Below are 14,071 nucleotides of genomic sequence, written 5' to 3' on the forward strand. Positions count from 1 at the left end.
ACATTTAAAGTTAATAAAATCAATATCAATTTAATAAAATTCAATTGTAAATGTCATCCTCATTAACTTGACCCATCACCATCAAAAATTATATTCACAATAGATTTAAAAATAGACAAAAAATTTAGTTCTTTATTTGCTAATTTTTTGCTCACAAAATTTTTTTTGTTTCGGCCGTTTAGCAGAAAATCGAATTTAAAATGAGAGGGAGGGATCCAGCTTGCCATTAATAACAAAAAAAAAAATATAAAGTAGCGCTACAATGAAATCAAATGCACCAGATTTTTTATATATTTTTTTTGTTATTATTAATGGCAAGCTGGGCTCTGCATTTTAAATTCGATTTTCTGCTAAATGACTGAAGCAAAAAAATTTGTTTAGCAAAAAAGTAGCAAATAAAGGGCACTAAATTTTTGACCTATCACGAATATGATTGTCGATAATGGTGGGTCCAAGTTAATGAGAGTCATATTAGGTGTTGGAATTAATTCGTAGCGTTTTTTAATGAAAGAATGTTATTTATTTCACATGAGCATTAAAAAATACATTAATGAAAGTACTTCCCATCACTTGTAAAACGCTACGAATTAATTCCAACACCTAATATTATATCATGATTGCTCAGATCATTCAATATATATCAACTAAAACGATTGGTTTATATTAAATAAAATTACAAGTATAAATCGTTAAAAAGATATTTATTACATACATTTACTGTTCTTTGACTTCACGCAATCTACGTACAGCTGACCTTACTGAAGCAGCAGCTGTCGTGGAATATACCCATGCACCGCCAGCAACTGTCCTTTTGCATCGTTTGCAGGACCAGATTCCTACGACACTACGTTTCATAGCCTCCTGTTAAAAAATGAGAATAGTGTCATTTAACACAGTTGACAGTCTCCTGAATTAATTGCATTAAATTATGAAATAATATTCCTACAAAAGATTTACAATAGAATACATTTATGATAAAAAGAAATTATTATATCAAAATCTTAATTTAAAAAATATCAAACATTTTGAGAATTTATCTTTCCAATTCATAATACAATAATTACTTACCTTGCCACAAAACGAGCAAGTATACTTGCTGTGTTGGGTAATTTCCATTTTCTTGACCATTTTCCTAAGGGAAGCACCGTAACGGGTGCCATATTTACCGGTGATTCCTACCTTCTTCGTGCGTTTCGCCTGTTAAAATTCAAGCAGTTTCAGGGCACTACAGATAACTTCGATGATATTAAAAATTAGAAATATATAATCGAAGAAATGCTTTCAAAACATAACCTCGTTATAAGGTTAGAACTCTCACAGATGTGTAATATTAGCACTTTACGATGAAATATATATATAAAGAATTTTTTGATAGCCATCATTTTTATTTAGTGATCAACATAACGTAGATTTCAGTAAGATTTGATATGTAAAACTCGATAAAATATCTTACCATTTTTAACAGATAGAATTCAGTCTCGTAAAGAATCGGAAAGAAGCACGAAAGAAGTGAAGTAACCTCACACAGCACAGATAGCACAGCAACAGCGTCGTGCAACGTCAGAACTCGGAAGTTAGCAACGAAAGTATGAATGTGTGTATGAATTTGAAATTATAGCGGGAAAGCTTGTTTAAAATTAATAGCAAATTTTTCCATTATTTATGAACGTTATTTTATATCGCGCATTACATACATATATGTATTACTTTTCTTCTGAACAAAATATTACGTACATGTATATTTCAGTCATTAAAAATATTACAATAGATACATACTGTAAGAAAATATACCATTATTATAATAAAAAATTATTCTGCGGTAATAAAAAGATATTTTTTAATAGAACAAAATATAAACTTCTAAACTTGAAATATATTGTATAATTTAACAAAATTTCAACAAAGAAAATGTGTATATTTTTAATACACATATTTTTTAAGAAATTACGTATAATAATTTTTAAATTAAATGTAAAAAAAGCCAGATTAATTGCATATACTCGAGATATATTAGAAGTAAAGGATTAAATGAGATTATAGACGCATGTTTGCGCATATGGACGAAATACAGAAAGAAAGTCCTCGCTAATTCAATTTTACTCACATCAAATCAGTGACCAACCATGACTTATCGACTACTATTAGTTACCTAACACAGGAACGTACCTACATACAAATGTATCGCAATCGCATATTTTTAAATACTAAAGAATGTTCGTGTCTTGGATTTTAACGTATGTAGAACTATATTGCGAACAATTACAAGTAGAACTTCAATTTCTCCAAGAGTTTTTATTTATGTTTCAAAAGTGGTCTTTGCCGAAAAAAATTCAACGGAGTAAAAAAATACTTTAACTTAATATTTAAATTTCTTTACAACAATGAATCGATTAACAATGCTACAATTTAAGTTACATAATTCGATTACTATAATCAAACACTTCGCGGTCCATGCCCGATGCATTCAAACAAATGTCATCATCTATTATGTTTTTTAACAAATTTCCAAAAATACGCGATTATATAACATCATCGTAACGCGTTACATAATCGCGAGGGTGGCTGATAAATGAGAAGAGTCAACATTTCTCGTGGAGTTTCAAAAAATTATTTTTCCAGACTCGCGCGCTTTTTTTTTTTTTTCTATAAGTAAACGTTACGCGCGGCATAGACATAGCTTAAGTTACCAGCCATATTCTTAATTTTACGAGTACGAATATTTTTTTTAAGGTCATACGATAAAAATTTTACATTTATAAAATTATATTAAGAATAATTGTCAATAAAAATCATGTTTTGTTCCAGAAATTTTATTTCATTAAATACTTATTTGAAACGCATAAAAAAATTATACCTCTGGATTATCATCTTTTTTTTTAAAAAGTATAAGTACATCGTACATAGATATTCTTTCTTCGTGATAGGTAATCCTAAGTGGGGCGAAGTCATTTGTTCCATCCCTGGCAAGGGAGAAAGAGGACTGAAGAGGACTGGCCCGGTATGACGTAGGCCTGGCAGCCCAAGCAGTCGGCTCTGTTCCTCTTGGGATCGGTGCGTCACGCGTGTCGACGTGCGAGTGCGTGCGAGCGGCTAATAGCGGAATCCACCGCCACGACAAGCGACGGGTTGGCGGTCGGCTATCTACCGTTGCCCCCCCGCAGTCGTTCCGTCGTTCCCACTTTCCGCACGTCGCGTCGTCCGGGTTCGGCGCGCCGCCTAATCGGAGCGGAGCGTAGCGTAGCGTGTCGTAGCACAGCGCGGCGCAGTGCAGCGAAGGGAACGCGCGTCGTCGAGTTTAGGGAGCACAACCGGTGGTGGTTGCAAAGCCAGCGCGATGGTCGTCAAGATTTACGTATCGGGTATCAGCGGCAACAAGGAAGTGAGTGCCTATGGTAAATTGGTTTTCAGCGAAGAGCTCCGATATCGCGCGATACTCGTCTACGATGCCTGGTCGGACAGGCAATCCTCGGTACCACCGCCGTCGTCATCGTCGTCGCTGTATCAGGTTACAATGCGAACGGCAAGCATTAGCAGTCCTGGGGCGTTTAGTATAATCGTGGACTGTCATTCGCGATATGACGCGCGCGTACTATGCGTTTTTTTTATCGGTTTTGTTAATCGTTTTTCCTGAAAATGGACGCACGGTGGTGTCACGTCAATTTTCCAGCTGTTTATCGCGGGTTTCATCCGGTTCTGTTTATTTTTATCAAGAGCGATTGTCAAATTGTCATATATAATTTAACTTGATTACTTGATAGTTCCATTATTGATAAGACAAACTTGAATTTTTGTGTATTTGATCTCCTTTGTCTGTAACTTAAATATATTGCAAATATTTCTTTTGAAAATATTGTTAGTATTAATATAGGAAATTGTCATTAATATTTTGTAGCAATGAATATTATAAATTTTATTATTCGAAGTGAAAATGTATAAAAATGATAGATGATTGCATTTGGCAAACTTTATTGCATATCGGTTTTTCTAGCATGTATACAACTGTACTTTAGTAGAAATTAAACTAGATTTCATAACATAAATGTTACAAATGTTATAAAATTTATATTTAATATTAATTTTTACTTTTTCAAATATTTGTTATCTACAAATCAATAACAGATTGTAATATTCAAGTAATCGCACATATTAATCAAATTGGGAGAGTTTGAAAAATTTTAAGTACACATGTTACAGGTGAAGAAAAGACAGCAACGTGTATTGATGATTTTAGATAGTAAAAATGTAGAATACGAGATCATCGATATAACAGAGCCAGACAAGGAATTGGAGAAAGAATTTATGCAAGCTAACAGTAATGCTAGAAATAACAAGTATCCATTGCCTCCACAGATATTTAATGAGGATGATTATTGCGGCGTAATTATCTTTTCTTTGTGTTATTTATGCGACAAGCAATAGAAAATAATTATTGAAAAAGTATTACGTCATTTTTTATAAATAATAAAAGCAGTTAAATATTGCAGGATTATGAAGATTTTGATTTAGCGAATGAAATGGATGAACTGGAAAAATTTTTAAAAGTAACGCCAGCGATTAGTACTGCAGAAATCACTCTAGATTCAAAATCTCAGAGTGACGGAATTCAAGAGAATGGAAATACTTCAAGTCGAGAGGTAAAGCTATGTTCCCACTGAGGCAACAGCGAGAAACTTTTTGTTGATGTTTTATGTTTCTTGAAAAAGTTGCCAATTTTTTGTTGCCGAAAATTTTTAATATTCCTTAATGTTTTTGTTGCTAGCGACAAAAATTGTTGCTTGTCATATGTTTCCAATCGAAGCGATAAATATCCAAGGAAGATGAGAAATACATCATGTCAACAGAAATAGAAGTTTCTTCAGTATGATTTTGTTGCCAGTACGGAAAATGAAAAATTTGATTTGCCAATCCCAAAGAGAACAAAAAAAATTCACTCTTTAAAAAAATCAAATTTGATTGTACTTACACTTTTTATTTTTTTTCTTTTTATCACTGTTGAGCATGAGATATATATGTTGCAGCTACAAGAAATAAATCTTGAGCTGTTTTTCACATCACACATAATAAACTGCTTTGTTTCTTAAGTGTGGACAATTAGTTGCTAGAAACGAATAAGACTGGAAGAAAATCCAAATGTTTCTGTGATTATGTTGCTTCAATGAAGACAAGACATTTCTACAAGTTGACATATGTTAGATAATTCGGAAACATTTAGCAAATAATAAAAAAATTTTTTGTTGTTTCAGTGGAGACATAGTTTAATATTGTTTTTTTGTTTCGGAACTGAAATCTAACAAAAGCTTTGTCACAAGCTTCTAAATCATGTATTTATGTGTGTATATATATATATATATATATATTCCGCTTCTTTATGAGAAAGAATTCCGACGCGTCAAAATAGAAATTACTGTCATGCTTATTGTGTGACACGTGTACGATATCTGACAAATTGTTTTTATATTATTTACTTGTTTATAGATCTTTCCAAACAAACTAACATATGATGATACAAATTAATAACTTATACATTTCATTATTTTATAACGAGCCTTTTATCTATATATAAAATTATTTAAATTTTTACTTATTTTTGTTTACTAGTCAAAAGTTTATAAATTTTACTAAATTTATATTATAGTTTATATACATTTTGTTTATCTAACAGTTGCAATCTATTTTTTCAGCCTTCTGCAGACAAAGAAGCAGATGTACTACTTTCCGATAGGTAATTATTATAATAAACGACTTAATATGGAAATATATTAAAAATATATATATACATTATACTTTGATTAAAAATATTGAATAATTAGTTTATAATTATGCTCTAGTTTACCAGAAAGGACAACTTTAGAAAGTGAGACTAAAGCTTTAGAAGATTCTAAACCAATCGAAGTAGATAGCGCGGCAAAAGTTATCGCTAGCGATGAAGGTGAACACACTGAAGATAGTGGTGATAAAAATGAAGAGAAGTCCGACGACCAAGAGAAAGAGGAATAGATACGAGATATACCCATGTAATATTGGGATATTCCACACAATGACATCCTTCCTTTTCCACCCACAAACGTATTTTGCAAAGCTACGTTTATTACATTACTAAGGCTGAATGAAGGTACTGCCAAGATAATATTCTGCTTTGCAGAAAGTCTGTTGATCAGTAGGACGCATGGAACATTCTTTTATAGAATATACTTTGTATTTTTAGATCAAACGCGTCTTCACCAAATATTTTGCAACAGGTCTGATTAGGTGATATGAGACAATTCCTTCATATCGCTATCTTTATATTTACATCCTCACGTTTGTTTATTATTTTTGCATTGCACTATATCATTATAGCACATCCGAACTGAAGTATATATATATATATATATTCTTTTACATGTGCTTTCTCGTTATTTTGTTGTCGCGTGCAAAGCGTACAAAAGTTAATATAGGATATAGCAATACATACATATACACAATATCATTTGAGATATATGAGGACAGATATATAGATAAATATATATTATAATTGAATTTTTTAATTTTTAGATATAATTAATTTGTTACATACAAAAAAATTTTGATATTTATATTATATTTTTTATCAAATACAGCAGTATTAAAGATAGGTTTGGCTTGTAATAAAAATTTTTGACATTTCATTTTTTGCGTTAAGATAATCAGTCTTTCCAAATATGCTTTGAGAAGTCATTGATTTCTTAAGCTTGATTATATATTACATATGTTAAAAATAGTATTAGAAAAAACAGAACAAAAGAAGAGAGATTTCTAGATTTTTATAACTGAATTATAAATATTTTTTTTATGGTAAATTCTTCCATTTTCTAAAAAAATTATGCTGATGTGTATGACATAATAGCGTGACATGATTTCATTGATATGTGTGTATATGACTCATGCTTATTCAACAGTCTATTCGACCATTAGAATCTTTGCATCTAAAATCGAACGATTAAGTTCTTTAAAAATTCTATTTTTGAAAACAGAAAAATTGGAACAATGCTTGTAAATTATATTGTGATAATATAAACTTTTAAAGCAAAATTGAGAATTTTTTACAACTGCTACTATTGAAACAACACGTGAATGTTTTAATAAATATAATAAAATAACGTATACATGAAAAATTTTTGTAACTGGCACAAAATGTGCAATGAATTTAAAAAAGAAGTTTTTGAATCAAGTCTGATATCATTCAAATTCGTGTATTCGAAATAGTTATATTTGATAAATAATGGCAGTTGTATCGGTGAAAAGGCCTATATGATATATTGTTTCTCTTATTATTTTTAATCATGACATTTCCTTCTTATGTGTGTGCTCAGCAAGATTAATATCTTGCATAAATCTTTTATTGCTTGTCCATCGTTTAAACAATACTTCCGCGATAAAAAATTAAGCTTTATCCAATATTTGCTACAAGTTGCTTTGTTATAAATAAATAAATAAAATAAAAAGTTATTTTTGCTATTATAATTCTATTCTTCAACACAATACATTAAATCTATTATTAACATCGCACATACAATAATTCACTGCTACAATCAAAGAGAGCTATGGCAAAGTTTTATTCATGTTATGTCTTTCTTATTACAAGGATGAGGAGAAGGAGATGGTAATAATAAAGATTGAATATTAATGTTAAAATAATTTTTAACATACTATATTAAAGATATATAATCATTAAATATAATCATATTTACAAAAACATTCATCATATACACACGCGCGCGCGCGCACACACACACACACACCACATACGCACGCACACGCGCACACACACACACACACACATATGTATATATATATAGATCAATAGTGATCATTGTTACATGCATACAAGAATTTACTAATAAATACAATGATTCAAGTTTAAGATTCTGTTTATATCCTTCAAAAAAATTTATTTCTAACATTTTTCATCAAATGATAAATATTATATGATTTATAACATAACAATGCATAGTTTGGGAAATTGATGTATTGTATAATTCCGTATTCATTAAATAAGGTAAGTATGTACATATATGTATACAATTTATAAATGTGAATATAATTCTATAATAAAAAAAAATCTGAAGCACAGCATATGCTGGTCTTTTTCAAAAGCGATATAAAAACTAGCTGCGTAAAATATACTTTTTGATATACAATATCTAAAAATATTCTTTACCCTTTCTCAAGTTAAAAATAGTGCATAATCTGATTGATCTACACAAGTTGTTATAACGTTCAGTGTAATATGGACAATTAAACTTGCTATTTCATAGATTCAATTGAGTTCTAATGATATTATGTCCTCAATTATCTTTCTCTTGTATATTTGATGTCTCCATTACAACACGAGTACAGCCTGAAACCAATAATTATCAATATTTTTATAATACATGTTTGTGGAATAGGTATACATAAAAGTATTTTTATTTATATCTAAAAAAATCTATGAAGAAACTTCAAAAGATAACATTTTTTAAAAATCTTCAAATTACATTTTTATCAATAACAAAGTATGTAAAGTATATTTGTTATTCTCAGTAACATTAATTATATATCGAAATTGTAATTAAGAACAAAATATTTCAGATTAAAAAATTTTTACAAATATTTTTTTACATTTTTTTTTAACAAATCTAAAGTTGCTCTTTTTCTCTCTTTTCAGCGAAAAATTTCATTACTAATAATGTGAAACAGATTTTTTAATTATAAATAGAAAATTTAGAGAATATGAGTATAGCAAATAAAATTCATAAATTAAAAAATTAGCATTTATTAATTAAATGTATTAATGAAGAATCATTAATACAATAAATAATTATGTTTTATTATAATGATGATAATATTTTAACTCTTTTCAATGTATATTAAAATATAAAAAAATACATAAAAATAAAACATAGTCCAGTTTCAGAGTTACATTTATTTTACTAATGCTATTTGTTATATTATTTAATTAATAATCATTGTGCACACATATCTGTATTTATCAATATTACGCATATAATTTGCATTAAACAAACTTGTTGCTGGTGCAAAGATGTTAAACAATTATCAATGTAAATAAATCTATAAACAATCATATATATATATATATATATATATATATATATGTATAAACTATAAACATTTTGTATCCAATAACAGGAATTTACATCATATAAATTATTGATCTTACTGGTATTGCTGTACTTATTGAATGCAGCTTTTTCATAGGCACGTTATAAGGCAAATAGTTTAATAAAAATGCTGTAATCAAGATTTTTGAAAACGAATTTAAGCATTTTTTATTTAATTTTCTTTAAGATGTTTCTTAAAATGTTATACCTTTTAATAGTTTAATCAAATGCATAATAATTAGTAATTACCTATTGGAAAATTACACAAAATATTATTTTCATACTTCTATTTGAAACTTGCTACATGTAAAAGCTGCATAGCTCATTCAATGGGCATGTAAGTAAATATAATAAATAAATAATTCTATCTTTACTGAAGCAAAGATTTATATAATTATTTACATAATGCTTCTTTCTAATTTTCAATTATTGAATCAAATTGCATTTTGACTTTATGTACCGAGTGTATATGTTGTACATAAAATAATTCCCAATGTATACCCCTGTTGTACATATACTATTCTTTGCTCTTAACTGACATTAACGAATAATTATGACTATCTCTTTGCATCAATATATTTGTACACTGTTAAGTAGGTAAATAAATTATGCAGTGCATTGTAATATTTAATTCTCTTTATATTAAGTAATTTATATTATTAAGTAAAATATGGTAATTTTTTCTCTGTGAACTTATTGTGTACAAAATTTGAATCTATTTCGATTAAAACGTATAACACGTATATAATCGTATTAACACATAATGTATACAAACACAACACAATATTCTATTAAAATTACATATAAAATGCAACAGTCAAGAATGAAGTTACCGGATCTTCAAGAATTAAAAGTTTTGAGTTATAAGCTTCTTCATTAAGTATCATATTTTTTTCATAAATACATAAATTTGAACACATGCATAAGAGTGTGATTGTAAAATCATGGTAATATTATATGTTTAAGACTATTATACATTCTAACAGAACAAATTATGCTTATTAGCTTACTTATATTATGCGATATAAATCAATCGATTTCTCACATATTTGTAAACAAGCTATATGTAACAAAAATAATTATGTATAATGTATTATTTTACGATCGTATAACATATAATGAGGTATTCTTTCTTTTCGACAATGCTTAGTTAAATTGTTGAATAGTTTGATATTATTTTAACTTAACTACATACTGTAAATGAATACTTCATTATGCATATACTGTTAAAAGGAAGTTATGCTTTATATTGACTCAAGAGTCATCAATGTATATTAATCTTAATTCATACAAAATTTATATGTTCAGAATATAATCGCATACAGATATAATATAATGATATATTTATAAACCAGATCCAAATAAAAAAATAAAAGCATACTTTAATTTTAAAATATTTTATATATTTTTTTTAATTAGCACATATAATTACTTATAATTCCTTATAATTCCTCTTGTTTAATAATATGTAACATAAATATATTGTACACATATTATATTCTGTACGTGTACGCAGAAAACCTGACATTACTAAACTTTAATAAACTTAGAAATTTAATGTCAGTTAAGAGATTTTCATTTTTTTGAATTCAGTAATTTTTTTACGAAATAAGAAAATAAAACAATTTTGGAAATAATTGTTTGTAATGTCAAGCTCTTAATTATTTGTAATCAAATTGTTTGTTTTTCTCTGGCACGGTGATACTATAAATCTGTATTTAAAAGATGTGTTACGTATGTAATATGTAATACCTGAACTGTAATTTCGCATATGATATATTTTTACTACTTAGCTTATCTTAATGCAAGATATTTTATGCAAATACTTCATATTAAGTAGCATACATAAAACTGATAATGCAATACCTATTACAAACATAAGAGAATTAAAAATTTTGATGAAAAATTGTTATCTCATCTAATCTCTAAAACTTGTTAAAAAGAGATGTTATAAAAATATCAATTATTTCATCAGTATTGAAACGATTCCAAGTACATTTAAAATAAGTATATTACTTACAGTCTTATTACACATCGAGAAAACCAAGAGAATGCTTACAGCTAGTAGACTTAAACTTCAAAATAAAATTTTTTTACAATAATTTAAAGAATTCATGATTATTATATTTTTCAGTATACTTATATTATAAGATAAATTTATATAAAGTTTTTATAATGTATTTATAAATCATTAAATTGTCAATTATCACTAATATATATATATATTATATATAAAATCTCTCAATCATAGACTCAATCTATTCTAAATTAAAATATAAAAAAATAATGAAAAAATATTTAATTTTTTTAAATACAAAATGGATAAAGTTAGTTACTTATATTTTAATATTTGAAAAATTAAGTCAAATCTAAAAAAATTTGTTAATATCTAAAATATGAATAAAATATCGAAATAAATATTCAAAATATTAGGATTTAGAGAGAATGTAAAAACAAACATTCGACTTTTTTTTTCATTGTTATAGACTACTATTTAAATGTCATAAAAAATAATTTTAATTATTAATTAGCTTATCTTTAGCATGTAATCATTCTTAACTGATTTTCTCTCAGCTTAATTATGCATTAAGTTTGTGTCTTGGCATATTATACAGTAATGAAATTATTAATCCGTACCAAAGTATTTTTGTCCAAAATGATTTGGTGCAACAGTATGGATTTCTGACGTTAAGATCTTCATCTATAAAAAAAAAACAAAATTTTACTTACAAAATAAATATATTATAAATATATTATAAAATAAATATATTATAAATATTATACATTATTGTAGATAAAACATAACTTAATACATTTTTACTGATTTATACAAATGCAAATATGAATAATTGAAATCACCTTAGGAAAGGCAGTGACTAAAGATTTGGCTGCAATCGGTGTACAAAATAAATTTGACAGGATAATGTTTTCTTCAAGTACATTATGTTCTTTTAATACAGCTATGGCTTTTATGACAGTATTTCCTGTACCTATATATGTAATAAATATAAAATTTATTACAATTATTTTTCAACTTAATGCCAATCCACTCTCAAAATTAGAATATTCTCCAGTACTTACTCATTATTGGATACATCAACAAGACTTTTCTCTCAGATATATCATCTGGGAATTTAGCATAAACTACTCTAGCTTCGTGCGTGTCCATATCACTTTCTACTAATATTTTACCAATTCTGATACTACGACAACAATCTCTTAGACCCTGAAAGATATTATTCCACGAGTTAGTAAATAGTTAGCATAAAGATACTATCATCTTGATACACTTAAGATTAATCGAGATTGTACCTGTTCCATAGCCTCTCCACTTCTTACAATAGATACACCACAATTTCCTTTCTGATATTTTAAACCTTTGTATTTGGCACCAGTTGGAGTTGTCACCACACATTTCGTAAAAGGCAACTGATTCAAACTCTCTTCAATAACTAATCTGATCTAAAATAATTCAGCGAAAATCATAACAACTTTATTTCTTCATATAATAAATAAAAACTAGAAAGTAACTTTTAACAATCATATTAAATATTTTTAAATATTTATATTAACCCTTACAATACAAGGTACAATTTATTGCCTGCATGAGTCACTAGAATCTATCTGTTTTTTTCATCTATTCAGAATGATTAAAAAATCTTTAAAAATTTACTAAATTACTTTCAACTTTCTAGAATAAACATTGAAACTTCATTTTGGAAAATAATAAAATGTTGTATAATTTATAATTTATCGAAAGATTCAAAATTTACACAAACAGGAATCACTCGGTCACTAATGATTCGACCTTGTATGGTAAAGGTTAAATAAATAATTATAGTAAACTATACAAAATTCAGAGAACACTTTCAATGTGTCATGATAATATGGAATCGTAGCATAATTCAAACAGAAGTTCACAATTTACTTTTAACAAGACTATGTTCGAAAAATAAAATGATTGAATGAACGCTTGCTGTTGTTGATATTCTTTTAAATTTATCATATGAATTTAAAGGTCTATTCACTGACAAAATTACATTCTCTTATCCATTGTATCTTTTGAACTTAGCCAATATAAGCAATATTACAAGATCAAACATATCTTACCAAACGATCAGCGTAGAACTTGAAATCACTCCTTGTAGTATTCCTATAAAATAAGACCCATCAATGAACAACTCCTAGTTATTTTTAATGATCAATCTACACCAAAAATTTAATATTTCATAATATTCTACATATATATATATATATATATATATATATATATATACATATATGTCCATACATACTGGCAAACAAATGAATAATTTAATAAATATTTACAATTCTTTTGAATGACAATTTTTGTGATTTTGAAATCATATAAATTAGAGATTCAAGAAAACATTAAATAGATCAAATGTATCTCAACGTAAAATATTTGTACTACGATTTAATGCAAACATATTTAATGCAAAGATACTTACTTATCCCTTAAAATAGTTTGCAACTCTTTCACCTGATTGTTGCAGGGTAAAATCTTTAGGTTAATTCCATACTCGTCGATTTCGTGATTATCATTTTGCAACTTCACCGTTTTGTCCGCACTTCCCATGACGGATGCAGACTGCGTTGCACCACGTGTCACCGATAATACAATTGTAAATAATTGTAAAAGTCACAGATTACGATTAGCCCGGTTTATTTTATCTTGCTATAGCCATTGCCTGCAAATCTAACTGATCTAGACATTTAAGTCTACATATAAGTGCGTTCAGTTTACACGCTCACGCGCTGTAAGTATCACAGTTTCTTGTTATCTATCAAATAGGACAAATAATGTTTATAAGCGCTGCACTGTAAACACAAATTAACGTGCTGAAATGAGCAATAGCCAATAAATAAGCCAACGTGAACATCACAAAGCCCGATCTACATAAACGCAGAACGCGAATCGCAAATTGTAA

The 14,071-nt window shown here is 27.7% G+C and overlaps 3 protein-coding genes across 5 annotated transcripts; 1 reads left to right on the forward strand and 2 right to left on the reverse strand.

Annotated features, from left to right (window-relative positions):
* Nucleotides 1–684: 684 nt before the first annotated feature.
* Nucleotides 685–1,580, reverse strand: RpL37A (ribosomal protein L37A). The gene is made up of 3 exons (XM_011056339.2): nucleotides 1,454–1,580; nucleotides 1,069–1,197; nucleotides 685–861 (listed from the first exon to the last, which is right to left on the reverse strand). Exons 1-3 carry the CDS (start codon nucleotides 1,454–1,456, stop codon nucleotides 715–717), a joined length of 279 nt encoding a protein of 92 aa, XP_011054641.1. The 5' UTR covers nucleotides 1,457–1,580; the 3' UTR covers nucleotides 685–714.
* A 1,428-nt stretch (nucleotides 1,581–3,008) lies between these two features.
* Nucleotides 3,009–7,882, forward strand: LOC105146218 (SH3 domain-binding glutamic acid-rich protein homolog). Of its 3 annotated transcripts, XR_846162.2 has the most exons (6): nucleotides 3,012–3,379; nucleotides 4,195–4,377; nucleotides 4,485–4,634; nucleotides 5,682–5,722; nucleotides 5,829–6,112; nucleotides 6,206–7,882. XR_846162.2 is itself a non-coding variant. In XM_011056338.2 (5 exons), the coding sequence occupies exons 1-5, from the start codon at nucleotides 3,390–3,392 to the stop codon at nucleotides 5,995–5,997; spliced, it is 546 nt and encodes a 181-aa protein (XP_011054640.1). In that variant the 5' UTR covers nucleotides 3,009–3,389; the 3' UTR covers nucleotides 5,998–7,882. The 3 variants fall into 3 exon arrangements, 2 of the variants coding, with proteins under 2 accessions (XP_011054640.1, XP_011054639.1); XM_011056338.2 differs by having other exon boundaries at nucleotides 3,009–3,392; nucleotides 5,829–7,882; XM_011056337.2 differs by having other exon boundaries at nucleotides 5,829–7,882.
* A 2-nt stretch (nucleotides 7,883–7,884) lies between these two features.
* kri (uracil phosphoribosyltransferase krishah) lies at nucleotides 7,885–14,060 on the reverse strand. The gene is made up of 7 exons (XM_011056335.2): nucleotides 13,592–14,060; nucleotides 13,230–13,272; nucleotides 12,432–12,581; nucleotides 12,201–12,345; nucleotides 11,979–12,109; nucleotides 11,757–11,820; nucleotides 7,885–8,359 (listed from the first exon to the last, which is right to left on the reverse strand). The coding sequence occupies exons 1-7, from the start codon at nucleotides 13,717–13,719 to the stop codon at nucleotides 8,307–8,309; spliced, it is 714 nt and encodes a 237-aa protein (XP_011054637.1). The 5' UTR covers nucleotides 13,720–14,060; the 3' UTR covers nucleotides 7,885–8,306.
* Nucleotides 14,061–14,071: the final 11 nt, after the last annotated feature.

Source organism: Acromyrmex echinatior, chromosome 3 (genome assembly GCF_024713525.1).
Source record: "Acromyrmex echinatior isolate Ae372 chromosome 3, ASM2471352v2, whole genome shotgun sequence".
NCBI lineage: Eukaryota > Metazoa > Arthropoda > Insecta > Hymenoptera > Formicidae > Acromyrmex > Acromyrmex echinatior.